Below are 17566 nucleotides of genomic sequence, written 5' to 3'. Positions count from 1 at the left end.
CATTACACCAGGCTGACCAAATCATGACAAATTAAATAACTGTGAAATCAGGAAGTGTACACAGCCGCAAGATTTCTAACACAATGGGCCATAATTTGCTGTGGCAGGGCATCTAACGGCATCTACCTTTGCACGTTTAGGTTTTTAATTTTTTTGCGTGACAAGCTGCTGAAAGTGCGAGCTGATAACGTTGCAGCGAGGGAAACAGGGCATCTGGGACCCGAGTAAACAGGACAAGCAACTGTGTATCTCCTTAACCAATCAGATTGAAGGATTGTGAAATTAACAGTGCAAGGACTGAGAAGGAAGTGTAAATTAGAGTGGGTGAATTCAATGTCAAATCAGGTACAGAAAGAGAAATAAAGACAGGGAAAGAAAGATTAGATTGAGATAGAAAAAAAGACAGAAAGGTAAAGTAATTTTTTTTTAAATTTTACATTTTTAAAAACTCCATCAACAATTAAAACCTGAAGGAATGAGACTCCACACTTGTAATAGTTAATTTTCCATGCCAGAGAGGTTGACTGGCAGTAATTAACTTATCACATCATTAAAAGGGAACTTAGACTGAAATGGGCAAGTTTAGTTCGTATCCACCGTGCAAATACAGCAACTTCACACCGTTCAATGCATTTCAATGATGAGGCAGACAGCCAAATGCTGTTTTTGCAAAGCTAACGGTGGAGCATCACATCTTGGACAGCAACTTTGGATTTCCATATTTAACCGCACATCTGCCCCTCGCCTGAAGTTGATGTAGCATTTGCGCATAAATAACAGCGAGCGCCATCAGCCTCTCTGTTATTTCAACAGCAAATTCTGGCCTATTGCTAGTAGATCTCCTGTGGTGTTGCTCATAATGAGTCAGAGGATATGCTGTTTTGTCATTCGCATGATTGCGTAAATGCGTTACACTACCTATACTAATGTGAAAAGTAAGTTGAAAAGACTTGATGCCTCTTTAGTATTTGGGCAAAACATAGAAGCTATTAGTTTGGTAATGCATTTAAACAATGAATACTATATGTTTATATATAGTAAATATATCACCCTGAAAATCCATGGCGTTTCCACCTGTCTCCCGCCATAACTCCATGGGGACACCGTTGAAACCCACGGGAAAACAGCAGGGGCCTGGTTACACTAGGTCTTTACCATTTCTGGAATTTTCTGGTCTACCTTGTAAACTGTGCCCTCCCCCCACTTACAAAGCAAATGTCATCGGGAGTGAAACTGGTACTCAGGGACTCACTGTGTTAGGAGTTCCTGCTTCCCTGTCTCATTCGGGACACAGCATAACACTGATGGCTGGTATGCCGATTGAGATGAGGGATACTGGCCTCCAAGTAAGCGGAGTGGGCCTCATCAGAGGATCTAGGCTTAGTAAGTAGCCTGGCTCCTTGAAGAAAAGCAATTTTTAAAAAAAAGAAATGTCTTGCGCAGCACTCATAAAACGGGGAACGAAAGGGGATATGGCTGGGGGGGGGCGGAGGTGGAGAGGTGTCCCAATGACAGGCAGGCAGCAAATTTTCTAGCTGCATGGGACAGGCAGGCACTAGAGATGTACTTGCAGTGGCATTAGCATCCACCTGCCCCATGCCACTTAGCGGCCCTCCCACTGACCCTGCAAACTCCAGCGGGGTCAGTACAGGAGTGCACTGGCAGGCAGAATCTCAGCATAGGATAGGATCCCAAGGACTTTCAAGGCCAGTGAGTTTGTGTTCGTAAAAAATTCTTGTATTACAGTTCAGTGGTGGAAAGCTCCCAGGGAGATGGGTGTAGGGATGTGGGGCACGATGGAATCAGGGGCCACAGGTCATGATGTAGGGACAGGGCTTGCAACTCCCAGGGTAATAGGCTCGCAGCCCAACCAAATTCTAACAAAGATAACAACTGCTGCGGGAGACAGCTACCACGCCAATCGGGGCAGAAACAGGTCAGGCAAGTAGGTGTGGGCACTAGACTCAGGCCCAGGCCACATGGGGTGAGTAGGGATTGTGTAGACTGAGGCCTGAAATCAAGCAGTTGCAAATGTCAGGCAGTGGGAGTGTTACAAATGGTGAGGGGGGAGGAGGTTCCTGGATGGAAAATCCACAATACCCAAGAAAAGGGAAAAAAAACCAAAACCAGAAGAAAAACCAAAATGGTGGATGTAGCTGAGTGATTCATACCAAAGCACCATCTAGTGATTGCCTTGGCAACGGGCAGTTGGAAAGACTATCTGTAATCACCAGGTATTGTTCTATGATTTATAAATGCGAAGGGTTCGAGGATTTCATTTCCACATTCACCTGAGGAAGGAGGAAGCCTCCGAAAGCTTGTGAATTTCAAATAAAATTGTTGGACTATAACTTGGTGTTGTAAAATTGTTTACTAGTGACAGAGGCCTGTAACTACAGCCTTGCACCACAATGCCAGCTATTATCCAGAGATCTGAAACTAAAGCATGACCAGTAAAGGTTTCCCATTATAAATGTTGAAGCAAACAGTTGACATACAACTTTTGCGTTATATATGTTGTTATAAACAAATTACTCAATAATCATGACACAGAAAGTAAAGGTAATGTGGACTTGGAGTGTTTGCCATAGACAAGAGTTTTAATACATTATAGGTAGATAGGATAATGTGGTTGCTTTTGAACCAACTAGTGTAAAGATGGAAGCTGTTTTGCTCTGCTGGTCACAAAATGGAGAGCCAGGGAGGAGGAGAGGTTGCAGAGTGCAGGCCAAGGTCTTAGATTTTCAGTCAGACGAGATTCAGAAATCTTGTCTTAGGGCTAATTTTATTACAGCTTGTCAAAGAATTAATAATGATGTGACACCTGGATGAGTTGTGAATATTTGCTTGTCAGGTGACTCTTTGCTCAAGATGCTCCATAACTTCTTGTTTGATTGACAGCTCTTTATTCAGAGGCCTCTTGATCTGAGATTTATACAGCAGTCTTTTCATCATAGTTTCAGTTCAGCTTTGATTGTGATTGTGATTCCATCATGGCTAGGCTCCGTAGCAGAAGGCAGGAACATCACCACACCCACATACAAACATCATACCTGGAAGTCTAAAAAATTCGGTGTCCTCCACAAAGCTTGCAATTTAGTGGACTCTTTGTAAGAAATGAGCTCTGAAGAAGATATCTTTAAATTCATGTGAAGTAATTGACACTGTTGTTTCATAAGCATTGGTACTACAAAGAATTATAAGGAATTACAAAGAATGTACAGCACAGAAACAGGCCATTCAGTCCAACAGGTCCATGCCGGTGTTTATGCTCCACATGAGCATCCTCCCACCCTTCTTCATCTAACCCCATCAACATATTCTTCTATTCCCTTCTCCCTCATGTGTTTATCTAGTTTCCCCTTAAATGCATCTATGCCAGTCGCTTCGACTACTCCTTGTGGTAGCGAGTTCCACATTCTTACCACTCTCTGGGTGAAGAAGTTTCTCCTAAATTCCCTATTGGATTTGTTAGTGACTTATATTTATGGCCCCTAGTTCTGGTCTCCCCCACAAGTGGAAACATCTTCTCTCCGACTACCTTATCGAACCCTTTCATAATTTTAAAGTCCCCTATCAGGTCACACCTCAGTCTTCCCTTTTCTAGAGAAAAGAACCCCAGCCTAGTCAATCTTTCCTGCTAGGTATAATCTCTAATTTCTGGTATCATCCCATTAAATCATTTTTGCACCTTCTCCAGTGCCTCAATATCCTTTTTCTAGTGTGGAGACCAGAACTGTTCACAGTACACCAAGTGTGGTCTATGGTTCTGTACAAGTTCAGCATAACTTCTCTGCTTTTCAATTCCATCCTGCTAGCAATGAACCCCAGTGCTTGGTTTGCTTTTTTTATAGTCTCATTAACCTGCATTGCTACTTTTAGTGATTTGTGTATCTGTACCCCTAAATCCCTCTACCTCATTTAGAATCTTATTTTCCAAGAAGCACCTGGCCTCCTTATTATTCCTACCAAAATGTACCACATCACATTTATCTATATTGAAATTCATTTGCCAATTACATGCCTATTCTGCAAGTTTATTAATGTCTTCCTGTATTTTGTTGCAGTCCTTCTCGGTATTAACTATACCCCCCAATTTGGAGTTGTCCTCAAATTTTGAAATTGTACTTCCGATTCTCAAGTCCAAATCATTTATGTACCTGGTAAATAACAGTGGCCCCAGCACCAATCCTTGTGGAATACACTTCCCACCTTTTGCCAGTCTGAGTAACTACCTTTAACCCCTACTCTCTGTTTTCTGTTTTGTAGCCAGCTTGCTATCCATTCTGCTACTTGTCCCTTGACTCTACATGCTCTGACCTTTGTCATGAGTCCACTAGGTAGTACTTTATCGAAGGCCTTTTGAAACTCCAAATATACTACATCTACTACATTGCTCTTGTCTACCTTTTCTGTTACTTCTTCAAAGAGTTCACTCAGGTTGGTCAAGCATGACCTTCCCTTTTAAAATCCATGGTGACTATTCTTTATTACATTTTCATTTTCTAGATGTTTCTCTATTACATCTTTGAGTATAGATTCCATTACGTTTCCTACTATCAACATTAAGCTAATTGGCCTATAGTTCCTTGGACTTGTTCTATCTCCCTTTTTAAATATAGGAATCACATTAGCTGTCCGCCAGTCCTCTGGCACTATTCCCTTTTCTAATAAATTTTATATACATGTAATAGTGCCTCTGCTATCTCTTCCCTAACTTCTTTTAGTATGCACGGATGCAATCCATCCAGACCTGGGGTTTTGTACTCTCTGCGTTTGATTAGTTTAGCAATTATCCCCCCTTTCCTTTTAAATGTCTTTCCATCTTTTTTGATCTCTTCTAATATCACGCTCACCATATTAGTCTTCCTGGTAAATACTGAAGCAAAGTAATATTTCTGCAATTTTGCTGTCATTGCCTGTTGAGTTTATCATGTATATCCCTTAGTAGCCCTATCCCTATCCTGATTTTTCTTCTGTTATTTATGTGTCTGTCGAATACTTTACTTTTTTTTGATATTCCTTGATAATTTAATATTGTGGTTTCTATTTGCCTTCCTAATTTTTAAAAAACTTTTTTCCTAACCTTTTCATATTCCCTTTTGTCATCCTCCTTTGTTGTCTATGTACTTAGTGTATGCCTTTTTCTTTAGTTTCAATTTTGCCCTTATTTCTTTATTCATCCATGGTGTGTCATTACTTCTTTATGGTGGGATATATTTCTCCTGGACTCTATTGATCACCGTTTTAAATGTTTCTCACTGCTGTTCTATTTTGTTGTTTGTCAGTACATTTTTCCAGTTTATTTTTCTTGGTTCCATTCTCATCCCCTCAAAATCAGCTTTTTTCCAACGTATTATTTTGGTCTTTATCTTACTTATGTCCATCTCAATCTTTATCTTAAACCTTATTATGTTGTGATCACTATTGCCTGGATTCTCTTATCTGTTCTGGTTCATTTCCCATTATTAGATCCAGCAGTGCTTCCTCTCTTGTTGGGCTTTTTACATACTGGGTGAGAAATGAGTCCTGCGCACATTGTAAAAACTCTACTCCCTGTATCCCTTTACCTACCTCTTCTTGCCAGTTTATTTGGGGATAGTTAAACTCTCCCATGATTATTGTTCTTTGTCCTTTACTCATTTCGTATATTTGCTTACATATTTCTTTCTCTACCTCCTTTCCACTATTACGTGGTCTGCAGTATATCCCTATTAGCGTGATCGATCCCTTCTTATTTTTTATTTCAATCCATGTGGATTCTATTTCTACCCTTCTGTTAGCTATGTCCTATTTTTCTACTGCCATTATGTTATCTCTAATTAGTACAGCTACTCCACCCCCTCCCTCTTCTTCCTTCCCTATCCTTTCTGATTAAGTTATAACCTGCAATATTTAGTTGCCAGTCCTGTTCTTTATGTAGCCATGTTTCAGTTATTCCTACTACATCTGGTTCCTCGCTTTGGATTATTGCCTCCAGTTCCCCTGTTTTATTTCAGATGTTGTGTACATTGCTGTGCAGGCAGTTTAAATCATCTTTAGTAGTTCCTTTTACTATCAGGATCTTGCTGTATTCTTTTGCTTCTATGCGATTATAAATCTTAGGATGGATGTTCCTCTTCTCTGCACTTAGGAAATTGGCATTCCTGAGGTTCAGTGAAAAGAATTAAAGAACAGAGACCTGTTACAACAGATTTCCACCCCCTTTGCATTCGGCCTGGATTTTCTGGGGCTTCCTTATGGTATGTCATTGGGCCTGCCCCTATAGTAGGTGCAGGCCGAGTGTTAACAATGTAAATGAGGCGGGAAAGGTGTTCCTGTCCCAAAGTAGGGGCACCTGATGAAACCTGGCAGAAGCACGTGGCCCGGGATCCCCACTAACTGAAGCATCTGCCAAGATCCCAGCGGTAGGCTGAAGACTTTGCAGGTAAGTGGCAGATGTTTCTTTACTGCCTACTGGGCTGCTTCTCCAAGCTCCTTATCCAAACGCCAGTGCCTATCTTATCATTATTTGAACTATTCTGGCATGATAATTGCAAGGAACATATACTCATTATAATTACATTTATATACGTAAAAAATGTTTAACAAAGAGAATATGCTAACATAAAAATTAGCACTGGACATCTGCAACTGCATGGTGAGTACTTCACATGCTGCTTCAAGGCTGCCTTTGATGTAACATGATGTGGAGATGCCGGTGATGGACTGGGGTTGACAAATGTAAAGAATCTTACAACAGCAGGTTATAGTCCAACAATTTTATTTGAAAATCACAAGCTTTCGGAGGCTTTCTCCTTCATCAGGTGAATGTGGGAATCCTTGAACGTTTCGCATTTATATTCAGAGAACAATACCTGGTGATTACAGATAATCTTTCCAACTGCCCGTTGTCAAGGCAATCAAAGTGTTCAGACAGAGAGGTGTTACCTACAGGACCACCGAATATACAAACGGCCAGAACACAAAACAGAGAGAGAGAGGGAGAAACATCCAAAAGGAAGAGAAAGACAGAGAATGACCCGTTTAATTAAAAACAGATAACTTTTATTTGCTGGTGGGGTTACGTGTAGCGTGACATGAACCCAAGATCCTGGTTGAGGCCGTCCTCATGGGTGCGGAACTTGGCTATCAATTTCTGCTCGACGATTTTGCGTTGTCGTGTGTCTCGAAGGCTGCCTTGGAGAATGCTTACCCGAAGATCGGTGGCTGAATGTCCTTGACTGCTGAAGTGTTCCCCGACTGGGAGGGAACCCTCCTGTCTGGCGATTGTGGCGCGGTATCCGTTCATCCGTTGTCGCAGTGTCTGCATGGTCTCGCCAATGTACCATGCTCCGGGGCATCCTTTCCTGCAACGTATGAGGTAGACAACGTTGGCCGAGTCACAGGGGTATGAACCGTGTACCTGGTGGGTGGTGTCCTCTCGTGTGATGGTGGTATCTGTGTTGATGATCTGGCATGTCTTGCAGAGGTTGCCGTGGCAGGGTTGTGTGGTGTCGTGGACGCTGTTCTCCTGAAAGCTGGGTAATTTGCTGCGAACGATGGTCTGTTTGAGGTTGGGTGGCTGTTTGAAGGCGAGTAGTGGAGGTGTGGGGTTGGCCTTAGCGAGGTGTTCGTCGTCATCGATGACATGCTGCGGAGAACATGGCGTAGTTTCTCCGCTCCGGGGAAGTACTGGACGACGAAGGGTACTCTGTTGGTTGCGTCCCGTGTTAGTCTTCTGAGGAGGTCTACGCGATTTTTCGCTGTGGCCCGTCGGAACTGTCGATCGACGAGTCGAGCGTCATATCCCGTTCTTACGAGGGCGTCTTTCAGCGTCTGTAGGTGTCCATCGCGTTCCTCCTCGTCTGAGCAGATCCTGTGTATTCGCAGGGCCTGTCCATAGGGGATGGCCTCTTTGACGTGGTTAGGGTGGAAGCTGGAAAAGTGGAGCATCGTGAGATTGTCCGTGGGCTTGCGGTAGATTGAGGTGCTGAGGTGCCCGTCTTTGATGGAGATTCGTGTGTCCAAGAAAGAAACCGATTCTGAGGAGTAGTCCATGGTGAGCTTGATGGTGGGGTGGAACTTGTTGATGTTATCGTGTAGTCTCTTCAGTGATTCTTCGTCGTGGGTCCATAGAAAGAAAATGTTGTCGATGTATCTGGTGTATAGCGTTGGTTGGAGGTCCTGTGCAGTGAAGAAGTCCAGCTCGAACTTGTGCATGAAAATGTTGGCATATTGGGGTGCGAATTTGGTCCCCATGGCTGTTCCGTGTGTTTGGGTAAAGAACTGGTTATCGAAGGTGAAGACATTGTGATCCAGGATGAAGCGGATGAGTTGTAGGATGGTGTCTAGAGATTGGCTGTTGTTGGTGTTGAGTATTGATGCTGTTGCAGCAATGCCATCGTTGTGGGGGATACTGGTGTAGAGTGCCGAGACGTCCATCGTGGTGAGAAGTGTTCCTGGTTCAACTGGTCCGTGGGTACTGAGTTTTTGTAGGAAGTCTGTAGTGTCGCGACAGAAGCTGGGGGTTCCCTGTACGATGGGTTTCAGGATGCCCTCGACCTATCCAGAGAGGTTCTCACACAGGGTTCTGTTGCCTGATACAATAGGACGTCCAGGTGTGTTGGCTTTGTGTATCTTTGGGAGGCATTAGAAGTCTCCCACGTGGGGAGTACGTGGGATGAGAGCGCGTAGGATGCTTTGAAGGTCTGGATCGAAGGTCTTGATCAGTTTGTTGAGCTGGTGGGTGTGTTCTTTGGTCGGATCTGCGGGTAACCGTCTGTAGTGTTCCTGGTTGTCCAGTTGTCGGTATGCTTCTTTACAATAGTCCGTTCTGTTCTGTATGACGATGGCTCCTCCTTTGTCCGCTGGTTTGATGACGATGTTGCGGTGACTCGGCCAACGTTGTCTACCTCATACGTTGCAGGAAAGGATGCCCCGGAGCATGGTACATTGGCGAGACCATGCAGATACTGCGACAACGGATGAACAGACACCGCGCAACAATCGCCAGACAGGAGGGTTCCCTCCCAGTCGGGGAACACTTCAGCAGTCAAGGACATTCAGCCACCGATCTTCGGGTAAGCGTTCTCCAAGGTGGCCTTCGAGACACACGACAACGCAAAATCGTCGAGCAGAAATTGATAGCCAAGTTCTGCACCCATGAGGACGGCCTCAACCAGGATCTTAGGTTCATGTCACGCTACACGTAACCCCACCAGCGAATAAAAGTTATCTTTTTAATTAAACGGGTCATTCTCTGTCTTTCTCTTCCTTTCGGATGTTTCTCCCTCTCTCTCTCAGTCTTGTGTTCTGGCCGTTTGTATATTCGGTGGTCCTGTAGGTAACACCTCTCTGTCTGAACACTTTGATTGCCTTGACAACGGACAGTTGGAAAGATTATCTGTAATCACCAGGTATTGTTCTCTGAATATAAATGTGAAACGTTCAAGGATTCCCACATTCACCTGATGAAGGAGAAAGCCTCCGAAAGCTTGTGATTTTCAAATAAAATTGTTGGACTATAACCTGGTGTTGTAAGATTCTTTACATTTGATGTAACAGTGTCGGTCTAAGCATACCAAAGTGTTCTTGCACTGCCTGTCCATAACTCTCTGTCGGTCATCCAGCCAACAAGGGTACAAAGATGTTGTCCTGTAGTTCTCACCTAACCCCACATCTAAAAGTATGAAAAAGGGAACAGTGGGACTGTTAACACATCAATCTTCTAATGGTACCTGCAGTGATGGGCCAAGACGATTTGCAACAGTTGCAAGTGAACAATGCTACCTGAAATATATATAGATGATTTTCGAATGAGGAGATGTACCGCTTGGGATACTGCAGTAACTGAGGCAGTAGACCACAGATCAGAACAGTCTCTAATTTTTCCTTGAAATAATCATAACAGTCATTTCCGCAGTACTAAAATACATTGCCAAGGTTGTCCTCAGGCTAATTTTATTGGGGGGGGGAGGATTTCGTACAAACTCCAATGCTTAAACTATCTATCTCCATTTTATTACAGAATGTAGAAAAAATTGACCAGATAAAATGTCTGCGAAGGAAACCAAAATGAAAGAGTCAGCTTCAAAAAAAGAGACTGAATCCCATGCAAGTCAAGAGAAAGCAGTTTCTCAGCAGTTAACTGCTAAGGAATCCAGAAAAGAAGTATCACATTCACAGAAATACCCAAAAAACACAGTTTTGATTTTACAGGTACCAATTAAATCTCTTGATTGCAAGCAAAAATTGGAAAGGGAAAAGCAAGAAAATCTTATTGGGCAACTAAAGGCTGCTGAATCACACAACAAGATACAAAACATGAGATTACGTTACCAAACCATGAGGGTAAGTTAGATTTAAACATTTCTTGTAGTAATCATGCAATTGAATAATTATTTTTGATCTTGTATGCATAATATGGTTAGAAGTACTGAAAAACAACAGCATTATCTCGCATTATTTTTAGTCGTTTCATTATGCAGCACACATGGCCAAATGCAGATAATATCAAGATGATTTAAAACTAGGATTGGAAAATGAATTGATGAAAAATTATTTTTGTTGTTAAGAAGTTCTAACTTAAAAACATAGGTCTTAAGGTACTAATTCTCATACTTGGGGGTGGCAGGGGGTGTGGTATTTTAACCAGGTGGATAGGCAGTTATTATGCCCCAGGTGACTTATCTGCCAATTTCCTGCTGGCTTTGCATTGATCCTGATTTTAACCTGCCCGATGATGTCATCGTGACATGACTGCAGTTTTAACTCTGGCTCGATCAGGAAAGCCACTGCGGCGAGTGCCAGGCATGTTTGGCGCTCGCCTCGCCCCATCCCCCTGCCCACCTGAATCCTGTTCCCAGTTAAAATTCCTCCTTTGATATCCAAATTAGTTGCTCTCCATACCCAATTTTCATCCTTACGTCCAATACACTCAGTAACAGGATCATGAAAATCTACCCCTATGTTTCTATCACTGGGATTTCCATCAAAGTTATCAAACTTCTGCCAAAATTACAGTGGCAAAGTGGAGAAGTCCTGAGGAAATTTCCGATGTATGACTCAGTTCTACAATACCATCAAGTTCACATGAACTCCTGAGTCGTACAGTGGATTAGAATGTTAGCCTTTTACCAATGGGTTCAAATTCAGCTCTGGCTGATAGGTTGAAGTATCCTTTCGATTATCTGTAAGTATATTATGTGAAATAAGTTTGGGCAATCTTAATGTGGTTCCCGTGAGCATAACAAACAACTGCCCATAATCTGGCACTGAATTGGTAGACTTACTCCAAAAGAGTAATGCTGGCATGGAAAATGGAAATCTTATACTTCTGAAGTAGAAAAACTGAAAAATGTTCCATTTCCCTTAAATATTCTCAATGTCATAGGTACCAATTTGTGCAATACTTGGAAACAGGAAAACTGAAAAAGTTCACATTGATGCCATAGAAAGTGCTCTTCTGGGGTTGAAATTCAGATATGTTGTTGGGCAGAGCGGATGGAACAATTCTTCTAAATGTAACATCACACTGGTTCCTGAGGCACTTCTATTGTAAAATAAATACATTAAATCAACAAAGGTCAGGTATAGAAAGGAATCACATCCTACAGTTACATGTTAACTTTTCCAGTACACTTGCAACAACTTGCAGTTTATTTCTACAGTGCTGATTTTACGAAATTGCACTCCACGCTTTTAAAATCAACCCTTACCTCTTATTTTACAAAAACAACTTATGAAGTAAGATTGTTGTACCTTGATAACAAAGTGTTTTTTCATGTTAGGCTGAAGAAATAAATCATTTAATATCATCTCAGCCAACAGCCAGAAAGGCTATCCGATTAGAGGCTCTTCTTCCACCACACCAAGAATATATTAACCTCAAAGATACCTTGGATAAACTGGAGGTTAGTTCCTGCACAAGTAAAGTCTGTGTTGTTTGCACATTGGCCCTGAAATTCTGCTAGGGTTCTCCAGTCTGCTGATGAGAGACTGCTAGAACCACCCAAAAATCAGTGGAAACATGGTGCAACCAGGAGTTAAGGCGGGAGACCAGGAGAACCCTCCAGGTATTTCAGGGCAATTATTCTTTGGGAGAGGAGGTATTTTATTCTCATCGACCTAGGAGAAGCAACTGAAATGTATCCCCCTTCTCCCCGCCCCCCCCAAGACAATTACCATTGTCCAGATGCGGACTGGCTCCCCAAGATTGCGCAGGATTCTCACGGAAAAAGGGATGCACAGCGCTATGGAACCATTCACAAGGGCACTCAGGAAATCTCCCAGTTTCCCATATGGCGAGTCTGCCCCTGCCTTTGCCTTGTTCAGAATTGGGCCTTGCTTATTATTTCCCAAATGTTGCCAGCCATTGGCCTGCTTATCACATTTATTTCTGTTAAATTAGCCAGTTCAAATTTCCTGTGCTCCAGGGAGCCGTAGTGATTGATAGGGTAGTAAATCTGAATTAGCTGATATAGCTGGCTGCAAATCTGGACAAGCGGATTCCTGCTGGCAAGTTCCAGCACTGTGACCACCCTATATAATGTGGCACTGAAAGGCATTATTTAGTTCCTCTGCTGTACACTGGTCAGCACTTTCCCCTGTAACTCATTCATCTTTGGTTTCATCACCTGTGTGGAGGGCTTCATGTTGGCAGATGAGGGAGGGAGGGTGCTGGATGCTGGAACTATATAGACTCTGATATTTGGGTCTGGATCCTGCAATAAAATTGATAGATGGGAACGAGATAAATAGATACCAATACTCTCTGCTGCACCAATGTTTCATGCAAGTTGACACCTGTATCAAAGAAAATGTTTAATTCCTGGGAAATCATACATTTTTGCACTTTTCGCAATCTGTATGTATCAGCAACAAGCATTTCCAGACCAGGAAATGACTTGAGTTGGATACATGGTAAGACTCTCCTTCTGTCCCAATAAAAAAGGTAAGATTTTGCATGCTTACTATTTGTAGCAAAATTGTAAACACAATTACAAAGAATGTGATTATAATTTTGCTATAGGAAATCTTTCCCTTACGTGATTTCTGCCTTAGTTATACTGTAGACCTTGTGTCACACCAATGTATTCTTTTTTGTACAGTGACACACAAACAGCAGCATAATTTTACCAATCTAGAATTGTAGCTATGCTCGGCAAAGGTGGTCCCATGCTGGTAGTGGTGCATGTCACCTGCAGTATATATGTAGCTTGTTCATAGTGGGGATTTTAAACATTAAATGTTAAAAGCCTCAGGCAGCCACCTGCACTTCTTTCCATTGAAGTTGATCAAAAAGGACAATCATTAGAAATGTCAGCCACTGGAAATTTCACCAGCAGTTGGAGTCCTCTGAGCATAGTTCTGTGCATATGTTTGATTGCACACATTGACCAATGGCTTTGTCTCACTGAACAACAGTGCAAGCAGGCTATTTATTTGCAACATTGTTAAAAATAGACATAATCACCACTTGGTGCAATGTTACTAGATCATCAATCCCAACCACAGAAAGTGTATCCCCCACTACATGAGTGAGAAAACACTGTGCCCTACACCATACAAGTTATTCCCTCGGCATGTGAAAATTCTAGTTTATTGCTACTTTGAGTATTTTGGGCCATGGGCACACTACTGTGAGGAACAGGGTTAAGGCTATCTTTTTAAAAATTCGTTCATGGGATGTGAGCGTCGCTGGCAAGGCCGGCATTTATTGCCCATCCCTAATTGCCCTTGAGAAGGTGGTGGTGAGCTGCCTTCTTGAACCGCTGCAGTCCGTGTGGTGAAGGTTTTCCCACAGTGCAGTTAGGTAGGGAGTTCCAGGATTTTGACCCAGCGACGACAAAGGAACAGCGATATATACCAAGTCGGGACGGTGTGTGGCTTGGAGGGGAACGTGCAGGTGGTGGTGTTCCCATGTGCCTGCTGCCCTTGTCCTTCTAGGTGGTAGAGGTTGCGGGTTTGGAAGGTGCTGTCGAAGAAGCCTTGGCGAGTTGCTGCAGTGCATCCTGTAGATGGTACACACTGCAGCCATGGTGCGCCGGTGGTGAAGGGAGTGAATGTTTAGGGTGGTGGATGGGGTGCTAATCAAGCGGGCTGCATTGTCCTGGATGGTGTTGAGCTTCTTGAGTGTTGTTGGGGCTCCACTCATCCAGGCAAGTGGAGAGTATTCCATCACACTCCTGATTTGTGCCTTGTAGATGGTGGAAAGGCTTTGCGAGTTGGGAGGTGAGTCACTTGCCACAGAATACCCAGTCTCTGACCTGCTCTTGTAATGACAGTATTTATGTGGCTGGTCCAGTTAAGTTTCTGGTCAATGGTGACCCCCAAGATGTTGATGGTGGGGGATTCAGCGATGGTAATGCCATTGAATTTCAAGAGGAGGTGGTTAGGCTCTCTCTCTTGTTGGAGATGGTCATTGCCTGACACTTGTCTGGCGTGAATGTTACTTGCCACTTATCAGCCCAAGCCTGGATGTTGTCCAGGTCTTGCTGCATGCGAGCATGGACTGCTTCATTATCTGAGGGGTTGCAAATGGAACTGAACACTGCAATCATTAGCAAACATCCCCATTTCTGACCTTATGATGGAGGGAAGGTCATTGATGAAGCAGCTGAAGATGGTTGGCCCAAGGACACTGCCCTCAGGAACTCCTGCAGCAGTGTCCTGGGGCTGAGATGATTGGCTCCCAACAACCACTATCATCTTCCTTTGTGCTAGGTATGACTCCAGCCACTGGAGAGCTTTCCCCCTGATTCCCATTGACTTCAATTTTACTAGGGCTCCTTGGTGCCACACTCGGTCAAATGCTGCCTTGATGTCAAGGGCAGTCACTCTCACCTCACCTCTGGAATTCAGCTCTTTTGTCCATGTTTGGACCAAGGCTGTAATGAGGTCTGGAGCTGAGTGGTCCTGGCAGAACCCAAACTGAGCATCGGTGAGCAGGTTATTGGTGAGTAAGTGCTGCTTGATAGCACTGTCGACGACACCTTCCATCACTTTGCTGATGATAGAGAGTAGACTGATGGGGCGGTAATTGGCCGGATTGGATTTGTCCTGCTTTTTGTGGACAGGACATACCTCGGCAATATTCCACATTGTCGGGTGGATGCCAGTGTTGTAGCTGTACTGGAACAGTTTGGCTGGAGGTGCGGCTAGTTCTGGAGCGCAAGCCTTCAGCACTACAGCCAGGATGTTGTCGGGGCCCATAGCCTTTGCTGTATCCAGTGCACTCAGCCGTTTCTTGATATCTCGTGGAGTGAATTGAATTGGCTGAAGACTGGCTTCTGTGATGGTGGGGATATCGGGAGGAGGCCGAGATGGATCATCCACTCGGCACTTCTGCCTAAAGATGGTTGTAAACGCTTCCGCCTTGTCTTTTGCACTCTTGTGCTGGACTGTGCCATCATTAAGGATGGGGATGTTTACAGAGCCTCCTCCTCCCGTTAGTTGTTTAATTGTCCACCACCATTCACGACTGGATGTGGCAGGACTGCAGAGCTTTGATCTGATCCGTTGATTGTGGAATCGCTTACCTCTGTCTATAGCATGTTGCTTCTGCTGTTTAGCATGCATGTAGTCCTGTGTTGTAGCTTCACCAGGTTGGCACCTCATTTTTAAGTACGCCTGGTGCTGCTCTTGGCATGCTCTTCTACACTCCTCATTGAACCAGGGTTCATCCTCTGGCTTGTTGGTAATGGTAGAGTGAGGAATATGCCGGGCCATGAGGTTACAGATTGTGCTGGAATACAATTCTGCTGCTGCTGATGGCCCACAGCACCTCATGGATGCCCAGTTTTGAGTTGCTAGATCTGTTCAGAATCTATCCCATTTAGCACGGTGGTAGTGCCACACAACACGTGTCCTCAGTATGAAGATGGGACTTCATCTCCACAAGGACTGTGCGGTGGTCACTCCTACCAATACTGTCATGGACCAATGCATCTGCGAGAGGTAGATTGGTAAGGACGAGGTCAAGTAGGTTTTTCCCTTGTGTTGGTTCGCTCACCACCTGCCTCAGGCCCAGTCTGGCAGCTATGTCCTTCAGGACTCAGCCAGCTCGGTCGGTGGTGGTGCTACTGAGCCACTCTTGGTGATGGACATTGAAGTCCCCCACCCAGAGTGCATTCTGTGCCCTTGCTACCCTCAGTGCCTCCTCCAAGTGATGCTCAACATGGAGGAGGACTGATTCATCAGCTGAAGGAGGGCGGTAGGTGGTAATCAGCAGGAGGTTTAACTTGCCCATGTTTGATCTGATGCCATGAGATTTCATGGGGTCCGGAGTCAATGTTGAGGACTCCTAGGGCCACTCCTTCCTGACTGTATATCAATGTACCGCCACCTCTGGTGGGTCTGTCCTGCCCGTGGGACAGGACATACCAAGGGATGGTGACAGAAGAGTCTGGGACGTTGGCTGAAAGGTGTGATTCTGTGAGTATGGCTATGTCAGGCTGTTGCTTGACTAGTCTGTGGGACAGATCTCCCAATTTTGGCACAAGTCCCCAGATGTTAGTGAGGAAGACTTTGCAGGGTCGACTGGACTTGGTTTGCCTTTGTTGTGTCCGGTGCCGGTGGTCAGTCCGGTATCTAATCTCATTTCAACTGAGAGAAGAGTTTTATCTCAACTGTCTGGATATCATTGGTGAAAGGAGAGTGCTTCCTAGTCTTTCATTTTATATAGATATATATATATATGTATATACCACTTATTTGTATGAGTCACTGCATCCAAGATTCACCATTAGAATTAAGTAATCCTTTCTCACTATGTTTGTGACAATTTTTTTCTATGTATGTAATTGTTTTACAGAGAAGAAGAGTGGAAGAAATCATGAGCGATGAAACAGGACTGACAATAAATCGACTGCTGTAATAGGCAATGTGTCATCATGTTTGTACCAGTTGATGGAGCATCACTTGTGACATTGTTATCCTTTAATAAACCTTAGTACATCTTGATGGCAACCTAATGAAACATTTATATATTAGGAACAATGTAGTGCACAAATACATTAATAAAATGTAATTAAGAGCAACAGAGTTCAAAATCAGTAGAAACTTAGTATTATGAAATTTTAATTGGATTTAGATTTCATCTTTTAAAACATGCACCTTTATACACTACCTACTGTCGGCCTAATACAACTGAAAATTAATTAGACTTTTTGAAAATCTGGTGAAATCTTGTCTTTGTGAGCTAACAGTTACTTTGTTTTCAGTTTTATTCCATTACTTTCTATTCTCATTCTATAATAAAGTTTGCATAAGGTTTATTTCAAAATACTCAAGTTTTGGGTCCCTATTCAAAGAATTCAAAAGGTTGGAAAACTTGTTTTCATTTTTCATTCCAATCAGAATTTTTGAGTCCCTCTAGTGGTAAGCTATAATATGATTAAAAATCTGAATATTTAGTATTGAAACACATCAAATGGAAAAAGATTTGTAATTGAAATTGTACAGTATTCAAAACAAGCACTACATGGATATGAAATTCTTTTATCCACTATTTGAGTAAATGTGATAAGCATCATTGTTAAAATAGCAGACAGTGGAATTTCATACAAAATTGTTACTAATATTG

The 17566-nt window shown here is 43.2% G+C and overlaps 1 protein-coding gene across 5 annotated transcripts in view; it reads left to right on the top strand.

The window, feature by feature from the left end:
* Nucleotides 1-17266, top strand: part of LOC137335222 (protein LKAAEAR1-like) — a 31726-nt gene extending 14460 nt beyond the window's left edge. For 3 of the 5 annotated variants that reach the window (XM_068000459.1, XM_068000461.1, XM_068000463.1), the window contains exons 2-4: nt 10010-10332; nt 11772-11894; nt 16796-17266. In XM_068000459.1, coding sequence (XP_067856560.1) covers nt 10036-10332; nt 11772-11894; nt 16796-16858 — 483 coding nt within the window. In that variant the 5' untranslated portion in view covers nt 10010-10035 and the 3' untranslated portion in view covers nt 16859-17266. The other 2 variants (XM_068000460.1, XM_068000462.1) reach the window with 2 other exon arrangements.
* The last annotated feature ends 300 nt before the right edge of the window (nt 17267-17566 follow it).

The sequence above is a fragment of the Heptranchias perlo genome, chromosome 19, assembly GCF_035084215.1.
Source record: "Heptranchias perlo isolate sHepPer1 chromosome 19, sHepPer1.hap1, whole genome shotgun sequence".
In the NCBI taxonomy this organism is placed as follows: domain Eukaryota; kingdom Metazoa; phylum Chordata; class Chondrichthyes; order Hexanchiformes; family Hexanchidae; genus Heptranchias; species Heptranchias perlo.
The sequence above is the reverse complement of the archived record's forward strand: the minus strand, read 5'-3'. Positions and strand labels throughout refer to the sequence as shown.